This window comes from Acanthopagrus latus, chromosome 4 (genome assembly GCF_904848185.1).
Source record: "Acanthopagrus latus isolate v.2019 chromosome 4, fAcaLat1.1, whole genome shotgun sequence".
Classification (NCBI taxonomy): domain Eukaryota; kingdom Metazoa; phylum Chordata; class Actinopteri; order Spariformes; family Sparidae; genus Acanthopagrus; species Acanthopagrus latus.
Window position 1 is genome coordinate 14,814,806 of NC_051042.1, and position 17,770 is coordinate 14,832,575.

The 17,770-nt window shown below is 42.4% G+C and overlaps 2 protein-coding genes and 1 long non-coding RNA gene across 3 annotated transcripts; 2 read left to right on the forward strand and 1 right to left on the reverse strand.

The window, feature by feature from the left end:
* Positions 1–1,296: 1,296 nt before the first annotated feature.
* On the reverse strand, positions 1,297–17,528 carry LOC119018630 (latent-transforming growth factor beta-binding protein 2). The gene is made up of 10 exons (XM_037096449.1): positions 17,248–17,528; positions 16,982–17,155; positions 16,569–16,733; positions 14,882–16,066; positions 13,321–13,473; positions 12,191–12,313; positions 11,949–12,077; positions 3,205–3,417; positions 2,908–3,024; positions 1,297–2,640 (listed from the first exon to the last, which is right to left on the reverse strand). Exons 1-10 carry the CDS (start codon positions 17,312–17,314, stop codon positions 2,486–2,488), a joined length of 2,481 nt encoding a protein of 826 aa, XP_036952344.1. The 5' UTR covers positions 17,315–17,528; the 3' UTR covers positions 1,297–2,485.
* On the forward strand, positions 5,478–7,385 carry LOC119018631 (cingulin-like protein 1). The gene is made up of 2 exons (XM_037096450.1): positions 5,478–5,997; positions 6,099–7,385. The coding sequence occupies exons 1-2, from the start codon at positions 5,609–5,611 to the stop codon at positions 6,934–6,936; spliced, it is 1,227 nt and encodes a 408-aa protein (XP_036952345.1). The 5' UTR covers positions 5,478–5,608; the 3' UTR covers positions 6,937–7,385.
* On the forward strand, positions 9,762–11,357 carry LOC119018632. Its single transcript, XR_005074806.1, has 2 exons — positions 9,762–10,656; positions 11,180–11,357. It is a non-coding gene; the product is annotated as an uncharacterized LOC119018632 (long non-coding RNA).
* Positions 17,529–17,770: the final 242 nt, after the last annotated feature.

A 17,770-nucleotide genomic window follows, 5' to 3' on the forward strand; every position in this document is an offset into this window, starting at 1 on the left:
TGAAAAATCGTATGGGAGAATCCATAGTGATAAGTATTTCGAATAATATATAGTGTGCAATGTACTTTGCTCATCAGGCCCACTGAAAAGAGCTCACTGGATGGACATTCGGGCTGATATTACCGTTCTGTCGCTCTGTCAGATGGTTTATAGATATTCATGGTGCTTAGAGCATCAAAAGTATTGGCCTTGATGAGCTTTTCCACTTTTTCTCTAGCACAAGGAAGGAGACAAAATCTTTTGACTTATTCAGTGAAATATCTCATCAGTTGCACAGGCTTCTCCACAAACATTCATGGTTACCAGAGAGAAAAAAATTCTGAGGATCACCAAAGTCGTAAGTCTTCATCTAATGACTTTGGTGATCCTCAGACTTTGCCTCTCGCACTCATTGGGTTAAAATTTAAACTGGTCCAATTCTTGACCAATGATTCTTATGACCAAAGATCTGCAAAACTAAAGACATTCCCTTCAGTCTCAGCTGTTTAGTTCTTAGTCTGACATCTTAATGGTCACCACCTAATTTATCGATTAATCATATAATTAATTCTAAAAGACAGGATTAAGAAGTATTTGAGCACTGAATGCACATGTTCAGATTTGATGACTTTTTCAAGTCAGTCACTTTTTTCATCATTCATGTGAAACTGTTCATTTTGCTTGTTTTTAAGTTTTTACTTTTTCCCTCATGTGAAACTGTCTATACTGCCGTCTTAGCCAGGACTCCCCACTTAAAAAAGATTATGAACCTCAATGGGAATATTCTTGGTAAAAATGAAATACATAAGAATTTCTAAACTATCTACTTCTACTACATTTACTTCTAACCATCATCAATCTTCCCTTGACCCACAACGTTTTTCATTTCTCTGCAACAAACCTCTAACATCCCAAAAGATCTAGACATTTTTGTTGGCTGCAGTTGTTCTGCTGTAGATACTGTGTTCTAGCCCCAGCACCACATGCTGTAGGTGGTAGGTAGGTGTGTGTGAGCCTGCTGTAGGGTCAGGGCTCAGACTTCACAGTTCTGCTGGCTGGTTTCGTGCTCAAAGTTTTGGGAACGCATCGACGCCTCACATGAGTCGATGGTATTTCAAATGAAACTCACTGTGTGCGTGAGAGAGAGGGTGTTTATCAGTGTGCCCGCAGCCTGTTAGAAAGAGTGTTTTTGCCACCTAGTGAGTATCTACATGCACTGCACAATAGCTTGAAACTACAGGCCTTGTCCGCTGAATAGTAAATGATCAAGTCGATCTACAACAACATCAATTCCTTATTAAGAACTGAAAAAAACTGTTTACAAGTTCAAGTCTCTTATTTATTTTCCTTTAGAACAAACAATATAAATTCCGCATTATGGTTAACTTATTATCTACTCATAGCTTACAGTGTTAGATATACTGATGTGTTTATGTTAATATCCAGCCCCCTCATTGGTTTCTACTCATATCCACATGTCATCACAAAGATAATCTTCGACAGTGAAACATCATGTGCGTTACTTTATACAATTCAAAATTCAATTTTTTAAAAAAAGAAAATGAAATTAAAATATAAACATTTAAAATATCTCGTTTCTGCAGAAACCCAATAAAAACACGACATTGTCAACATACTGTTGACTATATGTCAGAGAGGAAATGTGTGATTTTATCTATGAATCACACTAACCGAGCTTAGGTTGGGAGTCCATCTGCTATTGTTTGCTATAATCTCGTGTACAAGTTTGTCTCTCAGAAGCAAAGGTGGAAATAGCGTAGTGGCAGCAGTTGTCGAGGAAGGAAGTTGATTAACTGTAGAATGACATAGAGGTCATCAGACCTCTGTAGCCCGCTGCTCCTGTCTGCTTGAAACTAGCAGGTCGAGGTTATGTTAGCCTGCTACTATCATAACACAAGTTTTTTCGGTGTAAACTGTCAGAGGTTGAGTTGGATTGTAGTTAATGTAAGCACATGAAGAATGAGGACTGCATGGACTACATGATGTCTTAATGTCACGAAATGAAAAACAGTTTTCTAGTTTAGCTCCCAGCTTTGTTAGCCATGCATTTTTGCTTGTAACTTCCTATAACAGCATAGACCAGCACCAAAACACAACACATGATGCTGGCCTATGCTGTTTTTTTCAGCAGGGAAAGCAGTTCTGCCACAAATTCTAGCAAATCATTTCACAGCACAATTCATTCGGCTTTTCTACCAATGTAATTCAACTCTTAGCTTATTTAGGTAATGCAGTTCAGCTTCCAATTCTAGCAAATCATTTCACTTTGCAGCTCCCAGCTTTTCTAGCGATGTGATTCAACTCTTAGCTTATTTGGGTAGTGCAGTTCAGCTGCCATTTCTACCAGTTTGACATTTCAGCAACCAGGTTTTTCACCAATGCAGAGCCAAGCATTCAACATGTATGATGTTTCGGTCCATTCATTTCACAAGTATTTATCTTTAGCTTATTTTAGTTTGATTTTCAATTTGAGGCATTTCCCGTCTCAGCCAGCAGAGTTCGCTGTGGTCCGTGGTAGACATTTTTTCCAGCTGTAGGGGGAAAGGCGATGGGTTGCTGGACAGGCACATTTATGTCCACCTCTCTGGTTCACACAGTGGTGGGAACATCCTCCATTCTTCCGACTGCACTCATTTATGTCTGGAGGACAGGGCATTTTCCAAAACTCAGTCAGTATAAACATTGTCTAGAAAATATTTACACATAAAATTATTTGATATCTGTGCCAATTATTTTATTGTGTTCAATCATTACATTTCTATTGCCAAAATGTGTCATCAAGCAGACACACTTGTCCCACAGACTTAACGCTGTTACAGATGTGTGTGTGTGTGTGTGTGTGTGTGTGTGTGTGTGTGTGTGTGTGTGTGTGTGTGTGTGTGTGTTTGTCTGGATGACACCACTGACCCTTGCAGCGTCGCCCGTCTCTCTGGAGTGTGTATCCTTTGGGACATATGCAGCGGTGCGAGCCTGGCAGGTTGACACACTGCCACTCACATTTTTCCTCCAGGCACTCATTTATATCTGTGTGGACACCAGCAGGAGGAAAGGGAATCTTTATCATCCCAGAGGAGCAATTTATTTCACAGCAATGAATTTTAGAACATTTTCAATCAAGCAAGAATAAATTATTCTCATAAAGGCGATGGCAACATTACATCTACTGAGCTTCTGATAAGTATGTGCACTACTGAGCCTCCCTACCTACACACTCCTCCCTGAGAGCTTGTGCAGTTGAATTCTCAGGTGTCGCTGTTGGCTGCTTCCTGAACCCAGGTGGACACTCTGCGATGCAGCTGTGACCGTCTCCAGCTAAGATGTGTCCATACGAGCAGGAGCATCGGTAGGATCCCGGTGAGTTGTGGCACTGCTCGACGCATGGCCCGAGCCCCTGATTACCAGCACACTCATCTATATCTGGGTAAGGAAGGAAGAGTAGAGGCTATAAGCCTACACTGTTGTAATTCTATTTACATATTGTCTTTTTTGTCTCATCATGACATGATATAGAAAGGTTCTGGGACAAAGTCGCACTGAAAAACATATTTCTTGCGTTGGAAATGCTTGGTGCTTCTTTTTCAGTAGCCTTTGTTTAAGCAGTTAGGTAGAAGATACATAGGCGGACACCAAGGAGGGGCTTGCCAGTACTTCAGCCCCCCCTAGTGGTGGCATAGCACCCCCGCAGCACCCCCACCAAATCCAATAAAAATTAATTAAATAAAATATATTTTTAAGACATCTTATGTGCTTTGTATCTAATTTCTATCTGAAAATGTCCTTAATTAATTATGTTATCAAATTTATTTATTGATTTTAACGCAAGGTCAAAGGTGAAGTGTCAGGTGTCACGCAGCGCCACAGAGAGAAAATTGGGAGGTAAAATTCACACCGCTATACATCGCCGTCAGACCGCGCTTTCTTTTGGCACTACATTTTCTCAACCGCAGAACCTGCATATCCCTACGCACTAGCATAACTGGGCAACAGCTGATCTGCGAGTGGCGGAATACAGTGTGAGGCCCAGCTGCTGGATTACCTACGCTAAAAACAGAACTTAACTCTCCGTATCCTTCTGCATTAGTGCTCATGCGTAGGGACACGGGGGTTCTGCGGTTGAGAAAATGTAGTGCCAAAAGAAAGGCTGGTCTGACGGTGATGTAAAGCGGTGTGAATTTTCCCTGTACAATGTACACTTGAACTGTTACAAATTTTTTAAGGTGAGCCTTGTTTTAGATGGTTTATTACGCTTTTTCTCTGGACCCTGTTCACTGCAGTACAAAGCTGAGCATCTAGCTGGAGCGGCTCTCTACTTCTCCAAACTGAGGCTGCGCTGATCAGTGATTACGGTAGGGAACAAACTGACCATAGATATGTACTTTATATCACCCCACTTCAAAAACCCTGGACTATCCCTTTAATAAGTTGATTCCCCACCATACATCCAGTCTTACACTCCTCTATTTCTCTAGACAGGCCATCCATATACAAGTTGAAAAGTACAGGTGACAATATTCCGCCTTGTCTGACCCCATGAGTAACAGGGAATGGGTTCGATATTGTTTTGCCCAATGTAACTTGCATGGTTTGGCGTGAGTACCAATAATGCAGAGTTCTTATTAAGTATGTGGGCACCCCTCTCTCTTGCAGCTTAATAAAATGTTTGCCATGATTAATGCGGTCAAAGGCTTTGGCCGCATCTAAAAAGCACATAAACATTGTTGAATTGTGCCTTTTATAGTTAGAGAAAAGCTCTTTTAAAGTATAAATACACAAGTCAGTGCCTTGCTTAGCTTTGAATCCAACGTGGTTGTCAGTAGTTACAGCTCTTGAAGCCTATCAAGCAAGATCCGTTCTAACACTTTAGATAGTATACTAGCTATACTAACTGGTCTGTAGTATTTTACTTTATTCAAAAGTATTTTATGTCAACAACATTTGTGCCTTGAAACATTTAGGAAATATGACTAGAGTTTAATAGGTCTATCTGCAATGGTTTCACAAGTGCCACATGTACTGTTGTGTTAAAAGGCCTTCTATCTGGTGTGGTAACGTGTCCCTTTTCATGGTGGTGGGTGATTAGGAAAGAATGTAGAGGATAATGAGTAATAATGCATTAACATGATGGGTACAGAGATGTTAAAAAAACAACAACAACACAATTACCATGAAAAGTATGATGTTAATTACCCAATGTAACCATTTTTTGTATTTGACATTTTATTTGTTAATGTTATGTTTGTGTATGTGTATGTGTATGTGTGTGTGTGTGTCTGTGTGTATGTGTATGTGTATGTGTGTGTGTGTGTGTGTGTGTGTGTGTGTGTGTGTGCGTGTGCGTGTGTCTGTGCGTGTGTGTGTGTGTGTGTGTGTCTGTGGTGATCAAAGCGAAACAATCAAAGCCAAATAGAACCTCCACACCAACATTCCATTCCGTGCCTATATTAAGGGCAGGTTCGCAGGACAACACTTCCTCAGTCCGATCTTTCATCGAACGCAGACACATCCGTGTTATCGTGAGAGAGAAAAGTGAGGAACAAGGTGACGGTATTTGTTTATCAGTGAATAATTTATCAGTTATTTTCTGAGACCGAAAATACCAGCCGAACAAATGGAGAACTCTAGCGAGCGCCCCACAGACATGTCTCGGGAGAGACTTATCCAAGAGCTCGAAGACACCAGAGAGCAGCTGAAAAAGCAGAAAACCCTCAAGGAAATGTACATCAATAGAGGGAAAGAGACCACCAGAGAGCTGGAGCGGCTGAGAAAGTACAGCGATGATGCTACTCTCAGCAGCGCAAAGATAGCTACTCAGGTGAGGGATAACACCAGGCAGAAGAAGAAGAAGGATCTTCATAAAGATTACGAGGAGCTGAAGGTTGCCCATTTAATCAATGAGGAGAAGTATCAAGCTGACCTCCAGGCGGAGAAGGACAAGAACAGTCTTCTTCAGAAAGAACTGGATCAGATCAGCGTCTCCTACAATGAGCTCAGACTCAGGTATTTATTATATATTGCATATATTATGTGCGTACATTTGACAGTTACTGTGTAGTATATGTATCCTTATACTAATCTCATCTTATCTGTTCTTATGTTAGGTATGAGACTGATGTCATTGAAGTCAGACAGCAGGTTGAGACTCTTCAACACGAGCTTCAGAGGGAAGCCCAGCAAAGAAAACTCCTTCAACAACAACACAAGGAGCTGGAAATGGCACAAGCATCCAGCCAGGACAAGTTTACTGCTGAGCTCCAGATGGAGCAGCAGAAGAACAACCTTCTCCAAGAGAAACTGGACAGAATCAGCCAAGAGTATGACTCTGAAGTCATCACTGTGAGACAGCAGGCTGAAAGTCTGCAACGGGAGCTTGAGAAAGCAGTCAAGGCTCATGCAGACACAGTGTTGAAAGACTTGCAGGTCATTACCAACTTGAAGGCTGAGAAGGACGACCTCCGTCACAGCATGACCAAGGAAATCAACAATCTCAAGCAAAAGACCCTGGAGAAGGAGGAACATTATGAGAGACAACTGGAGGAGCTGAAAACTCAGCTTATTGTTCAGATCTCTCGCGGCCTTGTCCTCTCCACAGAGCTTAAGGCGTTGAAGGAAGCTGAAATCCCAGAGGAGAAGCCGTGCGAGCAGGAGTCCATCGCTACTACCTCAGCCCCCGAACTTCTGGAGGTGACCAAAATTCCCGAGGAGAAGGCGTGCGAGCAGGAGTCCATCGATAATGTTTCGGCCCCTGAACTTCTGGAGGTGACCAAAATCCCTGAAGAAAAGGCGTGTGAGCAGGAATCCATTGCTACTGCCCCGGTCCTTGAACTTCTAGACGCGACTCAAGTCTCCAAGGAGACTCACCCAGCACCAAAAAAGTCTTCCTGGAAAAGAGTCCGTCACTTTCTGGGATTGAGGAAACCACAGAAGTGGAAGAAGTGAGATGGCTTCAACAACTCAAGCTGTCACAGTCGCCATCAAACATCAACATCAAGAACATCTTTACTGTAGACAGCCAGTAGATACCACACGTCATCTGTGGTCAGGCATGGGTTGGCACTACATCAGTGTTACCTCCAAACAGCAGCACACTCTTGCAGACATAGTACGAGGAGCTAATCAGAAATGCTTCCCATACTGTGTGCTACATGTGTGCTGTCTGTGTGGAGTTAAAGGGATATTCTGGTGTAAGTTTAATCCATGGTCTAACACATCGTGACACAGAGTAAGACCCCCCCTCGAGAGATCAAGTTAGCAGACCGCTAGTTTACGTAGTTTTAGCAACCTCAGAAATGACCGCACGATAACACATTGCAGTATACGCCTCCAACAAGAAATTGCCAGCAGAAAGCCACAAATGATGCTCAGAACAGCACCAAACTTCAGCAACAGTACAAAAAGGGTCTCAGCACATAGTTTGAGGAATCAAACCTCCGCTGGTTTAGCCAAATTGCTACTGTAAAGTCAACACAACTCACAACTCTCCTCCTGTTGTGGGGAAGTCTTGACGAGTCGATTATCAAGTGCAGCAGAGTTCCTGCACTTGGTAATTGACACGGAGGGCTTCACCACAACAGGTGGCTGCAGCAGGAGAGTGGTGAGTTGTGTTAACTCTACAATAGCAATCCGGCTAAGCTAGTGGAGGTTGGATGCCTTGAGCTATGTACTGAGTCCCTGTTTGTACTGTTGCTGAAGTTTGGTGCTGTTCTGAGCGTTATTTGTGGCCTTCTGATGGCAGCTTCTCGTTGGAGGCGTACACTGTAGTGTACTGTCATCGTGTGGTCATTTCTGAGGTTGCTGAAACTACGTAAACTAGCGGTCCGCTAACTTGATCTCTCGAGGGGGGCTCTTACTCGGTGTCAGGGTGTGTTAGACCATGGATTAAACTTATACCGGAAAATCCCTTTAACACACCTTCCCTATGCCTGTGTGGGTTTTCCCCGGGTGCTCCGGTTCCCACACAATTTCTTTTTTTTTTTTTTTTTAATAAAAAAACTTGGAAAGAAAAATTCAATTACTTGTTCAAATGGCTTTATTCTGTAGCATGTAGTAGTTGTACAGTAATGTATGTAAAATGTAGGACATTGTCTTTCTTGAGGTGGGAACACATTTTGCCCCTCTAGTGGTATTTTATTTTTTTGCACAGTCAACACAGTCTGTGAAATATCCTGACAAAGAGGGACATAACATTCATTGAGTAATGAAAACTAACTGAGAAAAATCCCTCAGAGCTATGCTTGCTCTTTGACGCTGTATATGAAACACACTTATCAATACCAGCATGCTAACACGGCCAGAAGCTGAGGGCTAATATGTCAATGCAAAGTTAAGTTTATCACGTTCAATGGGCATACTTTAATAATAGTAACAGTTAAAGCTGCAAGCAGCATTGAATGGGCCCTTGTAATCCAAGCGCGTTGGGGCATGCTACAGTTAAAACGTAATTGTGCAGAGCCATAATTTGTTAAGGTGTTTCCAGGAAATTACTAAGAAATGTGTCTGTAATGTAATCTTATAGAGTCAGAACCAATGTTTAATTGGTAAGATCACAATAACATGAATGATTTCAAGTGTAATTAACGAATAATGAATGATTTACTTGGTTTTGGTTGATCTGTTCTTCACCCAGCAAAAGGGCACAAAGACAAAATAAATCACAGTAATAACAATGAAATCAAACCGCAGCTGTTGTAAAGAAGACATACAGATGTGATGTAGACATGAGAAAATATAAAATAAGTCACATGTGTCAGTGTGGGTGGGTCAAATTTGGGCAAATGCCAATGAAGTGGTGAATATGGTAGAGTAAACTAAAAGGCCTCAGGTGACATCAGCTACCTACAGAACAGCTCCACTGTGTGGCTTCTTTGTGTTTTGATAACTTCTACCAGAAACCACAGTAAACACTGTTCAGCTTCATGCCCAGATGCTGTTCATCAATGAAGACTGGTGAGTGACTGCACAAGTCATGCTGTCCAGATTACAGTGTGTCCCACAAGTGGAGGATTAATTCGTGGTGCCAAGGGAAGGTGGAGCTCTGTGTTCACATGCTAAACTAACTTCAAATGACTTCCAATGTATTCTATTTATTTTTTTGCAAACTTTCTTGTTTATTGTGTTGTTTCTTCTTTTATAGTGTCTGTTGTTATTTTAGTACTGTAATCCAGCCATATGTGTTTTCTCTGAATTAATTTCCAACATGTTCATAATCAAACAATGATTCATTCATTGCTCTTGTTTAGTTCATATTGAATTTTTCCTTTTGTCATGAAATAAAATTGTTTAATCAGCTGTTATATTGGCATGTCTTAAGTGGAAAGCACACAGTAGTGTTGAGTGAAATGCGATGACTGGATGTGTTTTTAGTCTGATATGTACAAACATCCTCTCTATTCTGACATTAGGACTAAGTACATTACACAGATATCACTAGTAGGCCTGAATAAAGAAGCATCAGATGGCTAAAATGTATGGATCATGATTTTAAGGGAGGCCTATAGTTCAACCAGAAATTATATCAGCTATATGCTGTATTAAATGATTTTCCTCATATGTCAAAGTGTATTAACACACCACATCCAAACTAGTCTGCTGTATAGCAACTGAGATTTAAAAATACAACTTTAGGGTTGTTGTTTTTTTTTTTATATATACAGGTGATATCAAGATGCTGTAAGTACACAATCTGCAGGCTGATATGAAGACAAAAGAAAACCCACGTTTTACATTTGATTTGTGAGGTGAAAAGTGACTTTACTCATAGATGTGTAGAGACACAGCCCGGCACGCGACATGATCACAACGCTCTGTCACGTCATCATTTCGAACATAAACAAAACTGACAGTTGAACGTGACGAGCCGCGGCCATTTTAAAAGATTTCACTGAACGTCTTTCGGAGAAGCACAACCTCAACCGACGACTGTTCTCATCCCGACACCAACTAAACCGACAACTGACGAGGACCAGGTCTGTTTCAGCACGGACCATGTGAGATTTCTACCCATAGGCGGCACCAAGGAGGGGCTTGCCGGTGCTTCAGCTCCCCCTAGTAGTGGCATAGCACCCCCGCAATCCAATAATAATATTTTTAAGACATCTCATGCGCTTTGTATCTAATTTCTGTCTGAAAATGTCCTTAATGAATTATGTTATCAAATGTATTTATTGATTTTAACTCAAGGTCAAATGTGAAGTGTCAGGTGTCACGTATTTGTGTCGGCTACGTTGTCGGCTATCATTGTATGACTATGAATGTCAACAACAACAACAACTTTGTGGAATCCGACGGTACCGCGATATCAGAATCAGATGGCCCTACTTCTCGTCTCCCTCGCTTGGAAGACCCAGTTACCGCGCCTGCGGTTACTGATGTGGAGAAAGGTACCGTTATGGAATCGGGCAGCAACAGGACCTCACAGTCGGATGGGGAGGCTACCGCGACCGCCTCAAGCGCTGGTCCCAGCCCCGCGCCCGGGGAGCTAATGCCCGGAGCCAGGGAGCTCACGCCTGCTGATGCTGATAGCACCACACGCACGGCTTGTGGACCCCATGATCGGCAACAATTTGTGTTTCCACTGTCCTGCAGTTGTGTTTTGAGATGGCGGCCTCATAGGTCGGTGCCTCATGACTGCATGTTCAGGTTGTGCTGGTGCTAGACGAGGTAATGTTACATGTTTAAAAAAATGTGATTTACTTTTTTCATGTGCATGTCAAATGCCTTTGGATAATTTCATAAAACTCAGTTTGATGATCTGACAGCGGTGGAGTAAAAATGTTTGTATGTTTTGGTTGTGCTAGCCCAAGTACAAAATTCTTTTCTGCAGGTGGATGAAAATGCCTTCAGGTTTTTCATCAATCTCAGTTTAGACAGTGGCAGAATAAATAGCTTTTCTGGTTGTGCTAGTGTCAATGCACAATATTTTCCTTAAAGTTCATTTCCTAAAAGCCTTTGATTCCAATTTAACATTGGTGGAACAGAATAAACAAAATGCATGTTATTTATATGCAAAATGTATTTTCAGTAAAAAAAAATAATGTAATTGAAATGTCGTTGTTTCTTAGTCTGTTTGGCTTTTGTATTGAGTGAATGTCAGACAGTGACATAACAATACAAGTCTGGAACACTTGCAAAACAATATATGCATATCCACGACTGTTTATGTGTGCACATACTGTATTTCTAGGAGCGCCCCCAGTCAGTGCTGGAGCACAGCCAAAGCACCTGCAATCAAATTTCAATGGCGCTGCCCCTAAGAAGATATAGGAGGCCCTGAGAGGGAGGGCTAATCACACAAGATATGTAACACTTATATAATAATTAACCTAACAAAATAAACTTGAATGGTATCATGTAGGAACTAACTAACCATATCTGTTGTGTCATTCCAGCTCACCCAAAATAGACCTTCTTAAAAAAAAAAACAGTGATGTAAAAAAAAAAAAATCTATTTCAGTCATGGTATCTTGCGAGATCCTATAGCTGTACTACAAATGAGTTTTAGAGTTTGGGCCCTAAATTTTGTTGAGATTTAATATAGACAGTGAGGATAAATTACAGCAAGTATTTGTGTAAATAGTCGTTGCAGAATATTCACAGTGATCAGATTAATGACCACAAAAATTAGGATTTTCACTTTCTTGAAACCAAATTGAGGCTCTGTGTAGTATTAACTGATTCAGAAAATGAGTTCAGAAAAATCAGAAATTGCAAAATAATGTATAGTTAGGAACTAAGATTAAACACTATCAACTGTTTATCTAACCAAGTCATTACAAGCTGTATCTTTCAAATTACAAATGAACCCAATGAAAAACAGGCTCAAAAAGTCTGGCATATATATAAAGACCCAGAAGTCAATTGACGAACAGTACCATACCTAGAGCCACGCTGCTGTAGCATGGCCAAAAAGAGAACGTCATGGTTCACAGTATGTTTCGCGAGCGTCTCCTAACCTTGGCAGTGGCTGTCTGCAGACTGAAGGCTGTAGCCAGCAGGACACTGGCAGTGGAAGCTCCCGGGAGTGTTAACACAACCGAACACGCAGCCTGTTACAGCGGCAGGCAGCAGGCACTCGTCCACATCTGGAAAGATGGTGAATGATGTAAACGAAAACACTTTGCTCATAGATGTAAAAGACATTCACAGACTGAGATGTAATAAAATAACACAACTACACACACACACACACACACACCTGTGCAGGAGGTCTGATCGCGAGCTGGTTGATATCCGTCATCACAGCTGCACTGAAAGGAGCCGAACGTGTTGATGCACCTCTGCTGACACTGATGCTGCCCCTCCACACACTCATCTAAATCTTCACGCATGTAAACGACAGAGATAAAACGCAGACACGCATCTTGCACTGAGTTTGAGTGGACGCAGATGAAATAAAACACACTCTTTATGTCAATCCGACAAGAACACACAGGCCAGGCGACAGGGAGATGAAAGGACGAGAGCAGCAGATGAAAGGTGGTCGTCTCCCCTGCCGCTCTGAATGAAGCTAGAATCTGAACCTCACTGATGTGTCTCCCATGTTTTGCTGGCTGTTGTGGCCTGTAACGAGCAAACCATAATACAGATGTTTTTTTGTTTTTTTTTCTGGCTTCCTGTTCTTCAGAGACAGGAAACAAGGATGTGCAGAGAGGACTCAGAGAAGCTTGTATATCAGGTCTGCCCTCGTTTTGCTGCCATCTAGGAAAACACCATCTCCCCAGCCTGATGTGTCTCTTGATATACCTGCCTCTTCTGTGTTGAGGGTTCAACATGTCTCCATTTTCTGGCACATCTCTGCATATAGACAGACATGTGGACATGTGCCAGTTCCAAAAAAAAAGAAATTATTGGAAATAAATTTTCTTTACTGAACAGTCTGTCAGACGGGAATGTTTATAAGCCTTATTTCGCTGCAGTGGAATTTTCAAAACTATAATCAGTCAAACTATGATAGTCTGGACAGGACAGTCTGTCAAGCCACAATGGTAATAACACTGTTCAACAGCATCCACTGATGGCCCCCACAAATGACAGGTTGTCTGTGAGCAGGCACGCGCAACTTGACACAGCATACAAAGTAAAATGTCAGTCTTTCAAGTGATTGTGCTGCCATAAATTTCACAGCCCACTTACGCTCCTCTGTGAGCCATGAAACATCAAACACATAAAACATGTGAAGGAGATTCCCTGCTGTGCTGGAACATGCCTCGGTGCACACTGTGCTGTTATTAGGAAGAGCCCGGGGGTCTGCACAGGATTCAGGAGAATGTTACAGTCACAGTGAAAGCCCCGGGGGAACGAGAAAAAACAGATTAATATGCTCACCGCGACAGGTTCTTCCGTCATCCAGCAGAGTGAATCCAGGTCTGCAGTGGCACCTGGTCCTCGTCTGGTTCTGGCTGGAGCTCTGGTCGTAGTGCTGGTGGTGAGAGCACAGCTGGGAACAGCCTCCGTTGTTAACTGAACATGGTGTCAACTCTGAAAGGCAATCCAGGTTTATTTATAGAACAATTGATGATAATGAGGCAATAATACAAACTGGAACAACACAACACTGGAAATACAAACAAAGTAACGCAGAATGAAAATGTGTTGTCCTTTAAGGCCAGTTTGTTAATTCAGATTATTCAGTCATGAAAATGTTGAGTTTATTAAGTTAGTCTGTTCAGGCATATAAAAAAATGAAAATCTTTCTCTTCTGATCCACATGTGTTCCCAAAGCTACATCGTGAACCTTGAAGAAAATGTTAAACATGAATTTAAAAGACAATAAAAGCAAAGGCAAGCCAAAAAAAAAAAAATAGTTAAAAAGCAAAAATAAGTTATGACTCAAATTTATTGGAAAGCCATGTGAATGTTTTATGCCCTGAATTGAGAAGCTTTTAACAGTTTTAGCAGACCTCAGGTACTCAGGCAGCATGGTCCACAGGTGGAGAGCATTAAAAACTAAAACCTTCTTCTCTTTTCCTGGTTTAGATCCGGGAGGACCTGAGGGGTTTAGATGCTCTGTAGCGTACAAGTAAATCAAAGATGTATTGAGGCCTGAGGCCATTTTGTGCTTTATTGACGAGCAATAAGACTGAAATATCTATCCTGGACGCACAGGTAGGCAGTGCAGTGATTTTAGGACCAGGCCATTGGCTCATCTTCTTGCTGTTTATGGGGTTAGTGGCTGTAGCATTGTGGAAAAGCTACAATTGCCTGATTGACTTTTTACCCATACCTCTGAAGACACTATTACAGCAGCATTACCTGCTGTAAATTAATGCATGAGCAAGTTTTTCTGTATTTTGTTTAGACAGAAATTCTGTATTTCTTGCACAAGTTTTTTGGGTGATTTTGCAATCGTCCTCGTGTGACTGTCAGATTGCTGAAAGCCCATTACAACACAAAGACTTCTGGCTTAAAAAATAGGTGTAGAGGATGCTGGTAAACAAACAGTCCCTTTATCCAGATTCACACCAAAAGTTAGTGGCGTCAATTTTGGACTGAGATCAGACTTCCATCCAAGTTTTGTTGAAATCCATTCAACACTTTTTTATGTAACGCTGCTCACAAAGCAACCAACAAACTAACAAACAAATAACAAACGGACACTGGTGAAAACATGATCTCCTTGGCAGAGGAAATAAAGACTAAATAGTTACTCTAGGTGATTTGGCAGCTCAGGAATTCAGTGACTGTATCAAAAATGTTACTGAAGTAAAATAACCCTAACCCAAAAAGAACCGTCTTACAAAAACAAACAACGAAAAAATATTTTCTTTAAAAAACTACTATTAGTACGCTGGCAAATAAAGATCTTAAACCAATTCTTATCAGTGAGCACAACTGCATCGTTCTCAAATGACTAAAAGACTCTCTATGAAACAGTAACGTCACCTACCTCGACAAACGGGTGTGACTCCGCTCCAGGTCCCCCCCTGCTGGCAGTAGCTGTGCACATCTCCATGAGCCAGCGTATAACCTGGGTAGCAGGCGTACTGTATGTAATGCCTGTACTCTCTGGGACCTGGATTCTCTACATTACGGAAGTAGAAGGTCCCGTGAGCAGGCACAGGTGGGTACGGGCACACGGGCCGTCTGCCGAGGCTCAGAGGCAGCAGAGGGGGTCTGGAGGTGGCGTTCACCGTAATGTTGTGATGATCAGTCCAGTGAGATCTGGGCTCAGAGGGGGTGGAGGCATTCGAGGGAGAGGAGACACGAGGCAGCTGGGGTTTCGTATTGGACTGGGCTGAGCCGGTCCTGACGGAAGTCACATCAGAAAAGGAGGGATGCGGAGTCGAGAAGGAGAGTACAGAGGAAGCAGCCGAGGAAGAACTGGTGGAAACGAAATAAGCAGAAGTAGATGAAGTGTGGGTTGAAGTCTCTGTGGTCTCCTCGTCATCTCCTGAACCAGACGGAGAGAAGGAAGGAGACAGGAATTTAGTTTCAGCCGCTTGGTCTTCGCCTTGGCCTTGTGAGGAGTCTGTTACTACTACAGAGGGAGTCACATCATCCTGGGTTGAGCCAGAGAGTGATGACGTTGATCCAAAGACAAGTGGGACAGTATGTCTGCCACCAGTATACCAGGCAGTGGTGACAGCAGGTGTATGGGCTGTTGAAAATGATGGTGGTGTAGTCGTTGATCGATCGGTTCCTGGAACTAATGATAAGGCAGATGAGATGGTGGAAGATGGATGTGATTTAGAGTCAAACGTTTGTGTAACTTCGTCCACCCTCTCTGCTTCCTCATGTGAAGCTCGTCCCTCTGAGCCGTCTTTTCCCGTTCCTGTTTCTCTTCCTGGAGCAACGTTCGCCTCCTGAGCCTCATTGTGAGTCGTCTGGGCCTCACCTTTGGTTTTAAGACTAGGAAACTGAACATGCTGCTGCAGGAGGATTTTGGGGTTAGTTGTTTTAATTCTCTCATCGCTGGACATCTGGGATGGCATATGAGACATCGAGCCAAATTTGAGGTTCGCTTCCTTGGAGGCAGCATTCGCGCGGGTGTCGTAGTGGGCTTGTTGTTGGGTCTTCAGAGCTGCGGCAGCCTGGAGGTTCTGCAGTGTGCTCGAGCTCATCATGTCAGATTCTGACAAGGGAAAAAAAGACAAAAAAAGGGTTTGTTTGCAGAGCAACTTTCAAACATGACTGAAAATGTGTCTTTTGGTTCACTCATACCCGCTAATTATTTGAATTGAAGGATATTAACGAAATATTTGAATGTGATACAAAATCAATGTTTGTTTTGAATATCAAATTTAAAGGCATAATTCAACATTTCTGCAATAAACCAAATCATATTCAGAAGCCCCACAGGCTTTTTGTTGAGGGAACAAGGGCAAAGCAACCTTCCACGTTGCACTTTGGTTTTGGTTAAGTTGTATTACATGCGAGCAGAAAGCCATTTCTTCATGTCCTGTCTTTCTGCTAAGATAAACCAGTGGCTAACAACAGCTACAAATTCAGGACAGACAAGAGAGAGAGATCAACCTGCTAATATTAAAGCAAAAAAAAACACACACAAAAAAAACAATAACATTTTCTTAAATGTCAAACTATTTCTGTAACAGCTGAGAGTTTTCCATGCTGACCTTTGCATACAGGCTTTGTGCTGTTCCAGGTGTGGCCCTTACAGTATAACATTGAGGGCCCGTGTAGCCGAAAGCCAGTATTACAGCTGAACATCGACCAGGAGCCATCCTCGCTCACGCTGATGGATCCGTGGGTGAGTGGACCCGGGCTGGAGCAGCCAGAGCCTGACGGAGGAGAGAACATTGTGGAAAGTGATTCAAAGTTGGAATCTGACCTGTGAACTTCGTTAACCTTTGCTGTTGCTGTCTTATCAACTGTCTGCTGTGCACCGTAATACGAGCAAAATCTAGATATACTTGAACTAAAATAAAGACACATGAGTTAACACCGTCCTCTAAATGTATCTATAAGAAAACTGGAAACTAAAATATAAAAAGGTACACAGTGAAAAGATTGTGATGAAGCATCTCACCAACACAGACCGGGGTGTCCCGGGACCAGCGTCCTGACACACAGCTGTTGGTTTTGTATCCATGGAGCTTGTAGCCAGGACGGCAGCGGAAGATCACCAGCAGTCCTCCGTAACGGAAAAACGTCTGCCCGTTCTCCAGGTGTCTAAAACCACTGCACCCCTGAGCTCCACGCACTGAACACAGTTTCACGATTCACATGAAATCCTGCTATAGTTTGTAAACAGTGCTTCACCGAACAAGCTTGAAAATGAACTTGAGGAAGTACCTGGAGTGTAGAGGAAGAGCAGAGCGACCAGTGCCGCCAGGAGCCCCATCTGAGCTCCCACCCTCATGAGATTTGGAGGCGAGGGGAGGTTAAAGAGAAGTACTCGGAGAAGTGAAAGTGGGAAGTTTATAAGAGGTTGAAGATTGAGGGGAGGAGAGACGCGGTCTGGGATTACTACAGGATAGGCAGATGTCAGGAAGGAAGGGAGGAAGGAGGGGTGAGACGGTGCATACGCAAAACACTCTGACAGATGGACTGAAAGGTATCAGGGGAGACTCTTTTTTTTTTCTACCTGCTTCATAGTAAACAGCAATTTTACTTGTTTAAATATTTAGAGTGACATCATGCCTAAAGAAATAAGCTGTTGTTGACAAAAAAAAAGAGGTATGATCCAAGAAATCTGACACTAAAACAATCAGTTTAAAATGATTAGCCTCCACACCTCCCAGTTTGTCTCTCACCCTTCACTTCTGGAGCCCTTTTGCAACTCTAGGGTGTGTGTGTGTGTGTGTGTGTTTCAGTA

What these genes read in the sequence shown, in the direction of transcription:
- LOC119018631 (XM_037096450.1), top strand. Translation starts at nt 5,609, where the DNA reads ATGGAGAACTCTAGCGAGCGCCCCACAGACATGTCTCGGGAGAGACTT. An exon ending in TACAATGAGCTCAGACTCAG is followed by an intron (nt 5,998 to 6,098) that starts GTATTTATTATA and finishes TTCTTATGTTAG; the next exon opens with GTATGAGACTGATGTCATTG.
- LOC119018630 (XM_037096449.1), bottom strand. Translation starts at nt 17,314, where the DNA reads ATGAGGGTGGGAGCTCAGATGGGGCTCCTGGCGGCACTGGTCGCTCTG. An exon ending in GCTCTTCCTCTACACTCCAG is followed by an intron (nt 17,156 to 17,247) that starts GTACTTCCTCAA and finishes AACTGTGTTCAG; the next exon opens with TGCGTGGAGCTCAGGGGTGC. An exon ending in CGATCAGACCTCCTGCACAG is followed by an intron (nt 12,078 to 12,190) that starts GTGTGTGTGTGT and finishes CCATCTTTCCAG; the next exon opens with ATGTGGACGAGTGCCTGCTG.